The 8,983-nt window shown below is 39.9% G+C and overlaps 1 protein-coding gene across 1 annotated transcript in view; it reads left to right on the top strand.

Moving 5' to 3' along the window:
- PSMC2 (proteasome (prosome, macropain) 26S subunit, ATPase, 2) overlaps positions 1-8,494 on the top strand; it is a 9,978-nt gene extending 1,484 nt beyond the window's left edge. The window contains exons 2-12 of the mRNA XM_009882994.1: positions 617-710; positions 1,505-1,542; positions 2,742-2,823; positions 3,940-4,039; positions 4,452-4,583; positions 5,212-5,284; positions 5,429-5,524; positions 5,779-5,960; positions 7,245-7,491; positions 8,029-8,125; positions 8,222-8,494. Of these exons, the coding sequence (XP_009881296.1) occupies positions 617-710; positions 1,505-1,542; positions 2,742-2,823; positions 3,940-4,039; positions 4,452-4,583; positions 5,212-5,284; positions 5,429-5,524; positions 5,779-5,960; positions 7,245-7,491; positions 8,029-8,125; positions 8,222-8,379 (1,299 nt within the window). The 3' untranslated portion in view covers positions 8,380-8,494. The remainder of the gene's footprint in view (positions 1-616; positions 711-1,504; positions 1,543-2,741; positions 2,824-3,939; positions 4,040-4,451; positions 4,584-5,211; positions 5,285-5,428; positions 5,525-5,778; positions 5,961-7,244; positions 7,492-8,028; positions 8,126-8,221) is intronic.
- Positions 8,495-8,983: the final 489 nt, after the last annotated feature.

Here is an 8,983-nt window from a genome sequence, read left to right as displayed (position 1 = left end):
GGGTGTTTGCCCCTGGGGCTGCGGGGGAGCCGCTGGCCGTCAGCAGCCGAGACCCCCATCACGTAATAAAACGGAGGGGGCTGTCAAACCCTGCGTGTTGCCGCTTTCATAAGTAATGCAGTGGAAGCAGAAGAGAGTGAGGTGGCACATTTTTCTGATGATAGTGTGAAAATCACCCATTGCTTCTCACGTTTGAAATTGATTTGCCTTTTTATCTCCGACTCCAGAAAGATTTCTAAATTGTAACAGCAGTGCATGTCAAATATCAATAGGGTAGTACAAAGAATCAGGAAAGAAATAAGGATCAACACAAAAAAAATAATCCTCTGAAAATACTGTATAGTACAGACTGTACCCAGATCTTCAATACTGTGTGGTTTGGGCTCCCTCTGTTATAAAAAGGTACAGTGGAATTGGAAGAGAGAAAAACAGAGAGCCAGGGATGCTTAAGGTGAAGACAGTGATTGGGACAGGAAAAGAGTAAGCTTTTGGGGGAATGGAGAGGGAATGTTAAAGGTCTGCTAAATGACAAACAATAGGGAAGTAAATAAGGAATAATGTTAATATGTAATGGAGAGAGTTCGCTGGAGCAATCCTGCCGGTCTTTGTACAACAGCTTGCTCATTTAACAGCTGATGGTGCTTCTTCTGATGTGGGAGTTCTGAGGCCCAATGAGGAGGTACAATTTTTAGATTCCAAGTTTAAGTCAAGTAAACGCTGATTTAAACTGGAGGATTCATTCCTGCATATTCTGCTGAAAGTTTACATGATTCAAACAATTGTTAAAAATATTCACGTAAGGAAAATTTTTTAAGAGCCTGTTAATAACAGTCTGTGACCCAGCAGTGGGAGTTCACTATATATTTGTCATGGCTGTAGACCTTCCTGATGGAGAAAGGATATTGGACCAGACTGTTCATCTTGTCTAGTATGACCATTCCCAGGTGTCGTGGTTTGGCAGGACACCAGGTTTTATGTTTCACAATATTAGAACTCGGCAGTGTATTGGTTATTGATTCTAAGCTGCTTTAGTAGTTTACGGCAGTTTTTTGTTACTGAGACCAGTTTAGATTTGGTTGCTGTTCCTTGCTCACTCTGGGCAATTTGGAAGAGAGACATCACTGGGGGAAGCGGTGGCAGTTTTTCATTGATGTTTTCTTAAATATTAAACAAAATTTTAAAAGATCAGGTTTTGATATCTTCAATTCAATTGTTCTCTGTACAGTCATAGGTCAGTAAGCTACTCTGAGCGAGGCAACGTTTAAGTAGTTTGCTTAGTGTGAGTTCTGCGTGGTACAGATTTTTGGACTGAAGAGAGTAGCTGGAGACCCTATTTTGTTTTTCTTGAATGTCTGATACTTTTTTGTTCCACTTTGGTTTAGCGAAAAAGTAGAAGCTCAAAAGAATCCCTTTAAAATGTATGTTTTCATCTTTTAGAAGCAGAATTGATACTGCTGGTTTTGTTTTTAAAATTGGAAGCTAAGTCTTTCCTGTCTTGTTTCAGCTCTGGATGAAGGAGATATTGCCTTGCTGAAAACCTATGTAAGTAACATACATACACAAGATTGTAGAAGAAAAAAAAAGTTCTATTAGGAATTGAAGAAAGAGTGGAAGGTTGTGTGTTTAGTGAGTTGTTAGTAAATATGCTTGTCTCTCCTGCCAAAATCTTTTGTCCCTTTCTGCTTCCAATGTGAAAGCCCCAAACCCAACCCACAACCCTAGAAATAATCTGGTAGTTTTGTTAGCTTAGAACTAATGAAGTATTTCTATTTTTGCTTTGTGTCTGTCATTGAGGTCTAATATCTAGAGCTTTACTGGGGCTCTTTCACAACCAATTTTCTTGCTTCAAAAATAACAGTATCTTTAAGATTGCTTCTCCCGTCAAATTTATTTGCTTTTAGCCATGATGTTAAAAAACTGTTAGTGAGGGATACATGGACCTTGTCAAAGAGAATGTAATCTCAGGAGTCATGTTCCGTGAATAATAAGGCTTAAAATGCATATCTCCCCTCTCCACCAGAAAGTACCATGGGGCTGTGAAAGAATTCTTGAAAAATGAAACTTGCAGCTTAGTGTATATCTGGATTTGGATATGTTTGCTGGAAGTCTGAATTTTGTTGACACTGAGACTCCTTTATGAAGCTCTGAAATATGGCTTGTGCCTACTGTGGCTTCTTTTTGGTAGCCAAGTTGATACGAAGGAGATCTTCTAAAGGGAAACCTGATCCAGATCTGCCCGCATTAGGCAGGGCAAGATAGTAAAGCATTTTATCACAAGCAAAAATCTAGCTTTTGGTTTGTCCCATGATCTTTCTGCTGTCTTCTGCGTATGATAGAAAGGTTGGGTAAGGTAGTTAAAGCACTTGTACAGATGATTTTCAGATAATGTATGCAGAATTCTGTCTCTATATAATTTTTACTAAGTCTTTTTTAAACATTACAAAAAATAGGTTAAAAGCATAAGGCTGAACTAGTTTAAAAGGAAAAACAAATCCTTGAAGTTTACAAATGTGAAAAATTTCCACTTGCGCAATTGGTCAGTTGTGTGTAGCTGCACTCTATTTTTGCGAACAAAAAATATTGTTACTGGAATGTAACACTGTCTTTTTTGGCGGTGATCAGTAGTTGGTGGTTATACCAAGACACTCTATTAAACATCTTGATGCTCAGCAGCTATTGACATTTTTTCTTAAACATAAAATAATTTGTGTTGCGAAATCTACATGATATTTCTTTTCCAGGGCCAGAGCACATACTCAAGGCAGATCAAGCAAGTGGAAGATGATATTCAGCAACTACTTAAGAAAATCAATGAGCTTACTGGTATCTTTCTTTCTTACGATAACTTTCAATAGAAGAGACACATATAGCAAAAAGAGTGTTTTAAGAAGCTGATTTTAAACAACTTCTGTATTGGTTTATTGTTATTTTCCTCAAAGGGATACGTTTCTTTATCTGGTAACATGAGATTTTTTGCTTTGTAGGTGATGGTCTTTTTGACTGGGCAGGGCTAACCTGTACATATGATCATGTAATTTTGTAGTTGAACACATTTTTCTTCAAAATTGTGATTTTTATGTATTACAGTAGCATGAAACAAATTCCCTTTTCTGTCACTAGATAATTTGTTGTGATTTGTATCAAGCTGCATTTGAATAGCGAGTGAACTTCCATAGACTGCAAAAACCCAACATATTATTAAGTCGTGGTACCAGTCCTTGTATAGCAAAGAAATGTGTATCAGAGCAGTTAGCATTTAAAATCAGCTGATCAGTTATGGCAGTTACAGGAAAAATGAATTAATTCCCTAATTTTTCTTTGTTTCACTGGTGTATATTGCCCTGTTGCTAATCCCTAGCGGCCCTCAGTTTTGCCAGGAAGACCGCAATTTCTATTTTCCAGTAAAATCCTTGATTCTTTCAGATACGTCATGGAGATGGTACTTTCTGTATCAATGTTTTGGAAGATTCATTAGGGTTTTTATCTTAGAATAGAATAGAGTAGTATTATTACTTAGAATAGAATAGAATAGAATAGAATAGAATAGAATAGAATAGAATAGAATAGAATACTATTAGGTTTTTCATCTGTATGAATCCCCTAGCTTTTGGTATCTTGCACTAAAGCTTTCCCTCAATGAAAGCACTTGCAGAGTGTCACTCCTTTTCTGAAACTTTCAGAAATATGCTTGTCTCTCTCAAGCTTGGTTGTATTAGAGGATGGCTAGACTGGTATTTGCATGTTTAGCTGGCACAGTCACATAGGCCTCATTTCTTTAGGAAACTTATTTTTTAGGAAGTTCATCAAAGATGTGTGTGCATGTGTTTTGGAGATCTCAAAAAGCTTCCTGCAGGCTTATGTCTAAGGTCCTTGACGTGTGAAGAATTGCTGACGTACCAGTTAGCTGCTTCCTCCTCAGCCTGTCTGTGTTGCACACAGGGATCAAGGAATCCGACACTGGGCTGGCTCCTCCTGCCCTTTGGGATCTGGCTGCAGATAAGCAAACTCTCCAAAGTGAGCAACCATTACAAGTTGCAAGGTGGGTGCACTCTTCCTCTCTGCAGTGGAGCTGCATAGTGTTAAAAAGCAGATTTTGCTGTAAAAAGAGGTGGGGGAGAGCATCTGTCATTCGTCTCGGTGACCAGTTTGTCCCAAACCATGACAATAGCTTATGTGTAGACTTCTTTAAAAAATAAGGTTCACGTATTGGGCATATTGAAAGCGCTTTTTTCCATTGTGTCAAAAAGGAACGGTGTTATGCTTGATGATGTATTATGTACTTCATACCTGTACTTATTCCTGCAATCATTGATGCTATAATACTAGAATCACAAGTACAATAGCTGTTTTGGTGTATTTGGAAAATATGACTCTCTCACCTTGATGCTTATACAAATAGCAAGCCAGTTAGTTTGTCTGTCTGCTGGTGTTAATTGTATGTTCTGTATTAGGTGTACAAAGATAATCAATGCAGACTCCGAGGATCCCAAGTACATTATCAATGTCAAGCAGTTTGCCAAATTTGTGGTGGATCTCAGTGACCAGGTGGCACCTACTGACATAGAAGAAGGCATGAGAGTTGGGTAAGCAAAATCTTTGTGTTCTTACGAGTTTTACTGGAGACAGAAGCTTTCTCATCTGATCCGTTGATCATCTGACAGGTCAATGACTAACATTTCATATTTTTGCAGTGGTTGAGGTTATAATAATGTCTTTCTGTTGGAAGACAGTAACTCGCCCGCATGCTGTGCTGAAATCTTTTGATTTTGATGTCATTCTGACGAGAACCGTACGTCATGTACTGAAACCTCTCAGTTTTGGTCTTAATAGTCCCAGCTTCCAGGGAGCCCATGTAGCCTGCTTCTGCTTTGGCAGTCTGCATGGTTACACACAGGGCGGCTACAGGAAATGTTCACTGAGGAGGTGAAGCCGGTTACTTTTAGAATCAATATTTTGCCAGTTCGCTCTGTGGTATATTTTGAAGTTTAGTTTTCAAAATACTTTGGAATTAATATTTTTGGAAACTGTGAACTTCTCTGCAGAAGGAATTCCAGTTTCTAGCCCATCTGACTATCATCTTTAAGGGCTGGACTATCTTGATGCCAGAGAAAAGAACAGTTTAAGAATTCAGCTTCTAATTTACGGAGTTGTTTCTACATGACAGTTTAATTAACCGGTGTTAAAATAATAGTCTTCATGCTTTCTCACCAGGGTTGACAGAAACAAGTATCAAATCCATATCCCCTTGCCTCCAAAGATTGATCCCACAGTCACCATGATGCAAGTGAGAACTGCCTTTACTTATTATGACATTGCTTTGTCTTGTAATTTGGATTACTTTGGCTGGATTTTGTTGTGGGCTCTGGAAAGCCCAGAGAGATACGCAGCATCAGGCTGTTAACTTCTCGCTTGCCTTTTTGTTCTGCAGGTAGAAGAGAAACCGGACGTCACTTACAGTGATGTTGGTGGTTGTAAAGAGCAGATTGAGAAGCTGAGAGAGGTGGTTGAAACCCCTCTGCTTCATGTAAGTAACCTCCAGATTGAAACTTTTATTACTTTGAAAGTATTCTGGTCATCTGTTCGCATTTGAAAAAGAAAAGATAATGTAGCTGAATGAGAACACCGAAGTGAAAAGAGATCTAGTTTTAACAGGTGAAATCCAGCCTAGCCTGGTTTATACTGCTCTTCATTGATGATTTTCTTAATTCATGTGCGCTCTTTGATGCCCATATTCTTCAACTTGGACATAACCTTGCCTTCTGTTTCCCACCATTACAGCCTGAAAGATTTGTTAACCTTGGAATTGAGCCTCCCAAAGGAGTACTGTTGTTTGGGCCCCCTGGTACAGGCAAAACACTTTGTGCCCGTGCTGTTGCTAACAGGACTGATGCCTGCTTCATCAGAGTAATTGGATCCGAATTGGTGCAGAAGTACGTGGGAGAGGTAAGAGCAAATACTTGGTGGAGTGTGGAGTGATTTGCAGATTTCCAGTTGTGGGGACCAGATACAATAGTGGGTGCGATAGATGAACGTATTTGCATGCTGGAGAGACAAGGAGGGGGGAGCAACTGTCAAACAAGTCGCTGCAGATCAGGCAATTAGTTATAAGACCTGAAGTTTGCTGTCACCGAGGAGATGGATTTTGCAGTGCAGAGATTAATCTGCGGGTCAGGAGGACTCTAGGATCAGGATTCTGTTCCCAGCTCTGCCACTTATTTTTCACATGGCCCTGAGGTAAAGGACTTAATCTGTACTTCTGAATTTGAGAGTAGTAATTTCTCTCTCCTCTATAAATTGCTTTAAGATTTATGAATATTCTGTTATACATATGTGTACAAATAAAAGAGTTTATCATTGGAAACTTAGAAGTGTTTGGAAGCATGAAAAGTTGAATTTTCAGTTTTCCTTTAGTGTGCCTCAAATCTGTAACAAAGTCCTGATTTTTGCTTTCAGGGAGCTCGAATGGTTCGTGAACTCTTTGAAATGGCCAGAACTAAAAAAGCTTGTCTTATATTCTTTGATGAAATTGATGCCATTGGAGGTACGTTCACAGTATGTATAGCTCTAATCTCCTAGGAGAACTTTCGGGTTTTCTTTTCATGTTGGAATTCTTTATCTGTGTTGCCGCATTTTGAGAAATGTGCTTTTAAGTACCTATTTAGTATAATTACTACCAGCATGTCCCATGCCTGGGAAGCTATCAAGAAGTGGTTTATATAGTGGAACATATTTAGCCCAGGTGATAATTCATTTTTGCACATTTAGAACACCCAGATTATTTAAACTTTAGTGAAGAATCTCTGTATTGTCTTTGCAAAAACTACCGTTAACTTCAACCGCCTTCAGCTTCCAGACTGCATACTAAATCTTTATTACTGCCTGATTTTTTATTTTTTTTTTCCCCAAAAGGCATTACTTAGGTCCTTTGAAAGTACAACAATTTTTACACAGACTGGGGGGAGGATTTTGGTTAAGGGGAGGCAGAGCAAACAAATGACACTTAACAAATTTCATCAGCTTGGGCAGTGACGATGCAGGGAGACAGGCCCTTGCATACAAGGGTTGAAGATACGGTGTCTCCTGTAACTGAGAGATAATGCCACTCGCTCTTCTGTTAAAATGTGTCATTTTCAAATTACGCCTTCACGCCTTTTTTAAACTCACAAATATTTGTATGTAATTTAAAATTATTTTTCCAGGTGTTTACTGTGTAGCAGCTGTGACACCTCCTCCATGCCCTGAAGGTCCCTCTCTTATTTTGTGAAACACATGTGTCTCCTCTCTCCAGGTGCTCGTTTTGATGATGGGGCTGGGGGTGACAATGAAGTGCAACGGACTATGCTGGAGCTCATCAACCAGTTGGATGGTTTTGACCCACGAGGCAACATCAAAGTGCTGATGGCTACAAACAGACCCGATACTCTGGATCCAGCCCTGATGAGGCCCGGCAGGCTGGATAGGAAGATAGAGTTCAGCTTGCCTGATCTGGAGGTGAGCATGCTTTCTTTAACAGCTGAGTATATTCTGATACCAGAGTGTTTCTTCAGTTACGGTGTTATTGTCCGGAAGCAGTTTATGAGAATTAACAAAAGCAGCACTCTTAATTTACGTGAAACTACATGGAAATTTGGGGCATTACAGATGTGCCAAAAAGGTTTTCCCACACTGCACGGATTCCATCCCTGACCGAGAAGCCATGGTGAATGGCTGTATATTCCTGACTCAACAGATAAAGAATCCTTTAACTGGTTCCAGGATTTAGTTCTAAAGTTGGAATGTGTTTTGTTTGGCTCTTTTGAGAGAGATTTCTTGAGGTACTTCAACCATTAAAGTTCTTTTAAAGTTTTTTTTGTAAATGTAGTATCATGGACACTTAAATGTGCTAGTCCAGACACAGGAAACTGTAGCTGGGCAGCAAATAGAAGTTTGGTTTTCCATCTGCCCTTGCTGTGGGTGTGGACAGCTGCATGCCGAGAGTCATCACTGCTTTCATGGCATGAACACTTCTATCATCCACTCTTTTTTCAGGGGCGAACTCACATATTCAAGATACACGCTCGTTCGATGAGTGTTGAAAGAGACATAAGGTTTGAGCTGTTGGCTCGACTGTGTCCTAATAGCACAGGTAAGCTGATTTTATTTATTTTTTTAAACAATTTTGTGTACACTTCATCTGCACTGGTGGTCAGTGTTGAATTTGTTTATCCCTTTTCTTTCAAAGGCGCTGAGATTCGCAGTGTCTGCACGGAGGCAGGCATGTTTGCTATCCGAGCACGTAGAAAAATTGCAACCGAGAAAGACTTCTTAGAAGCAGTGAACAAAGTCATTAAATCGTATGCGAAATTCAGTGCTACCCCTCGCTACATGACCTACAACTAATATCTTGGAATGTTTTCCTGCTCCTGTTGTTAAAACTTCTTGTAAAACAAAAATCCAAGTGTAGTAATTCATGACTTGTTCTTGTAAGCTAGAAATAAACGGAGCATTCCAAACAGTAGGTGTGAGTTTGTTATGAGCGTGTTTTACACTCGTGTGGAGTGTTGCTGCTGTATGAAAAAAATCTCAGTGAGATCCTAATAACAGCCTAAACCAGTGAGGGGTTTGTTCATCAGATACCTGGGCAATGTTAGAAGTCCCAAGTTTAGGTCCCTAGTCACCCTTTGCACCCCAAAACCTATTGTCTCAGCCGTGGAGGTGGTGAAGGATGCCCAAGTGACTGCAGTGTTTCTGGGTGTGCTCGCAAATGCTTGCGTGATGCTCAGCACCCAGGTGTAGGTGTGTCCCAGGAAAACTCAGGAACTGTACGGGAAAGAGCTGAGGAGAAGGTGTACATAGCTCAGCCTGGGTGCTTAGTGGTCCGAGTTGTTGCCCAGCCTGGGGAAGACATGACGGGATATTTTTTCTCTCCTTGGGTGAATGCACTGGTACAATCATCACTTTTTTTTCCCCCCTTCAGTGTTTTTTTTCATCTCTTTTGCTAAGA

This window comes from Charadrius vociferus, unplaced genomic scaffold (genome assembly GCF_000708025.1).
Source record: "Charadrius vociferus isolate BGI_N301 unplaced genomic scaffold, ASM70802v2 scaffold32, whole genome shotgun sequence".
NCBI lineage: Eukaryota > Metazoa > Chordata > Aves > Charadriiformes > Charadriidae > Charadrius > Charadrius vociferus.
Note: the sequence above shows the minus strand (reverse complement) of the source record. Positions and strands in the feature narration are given on the sequence as shown.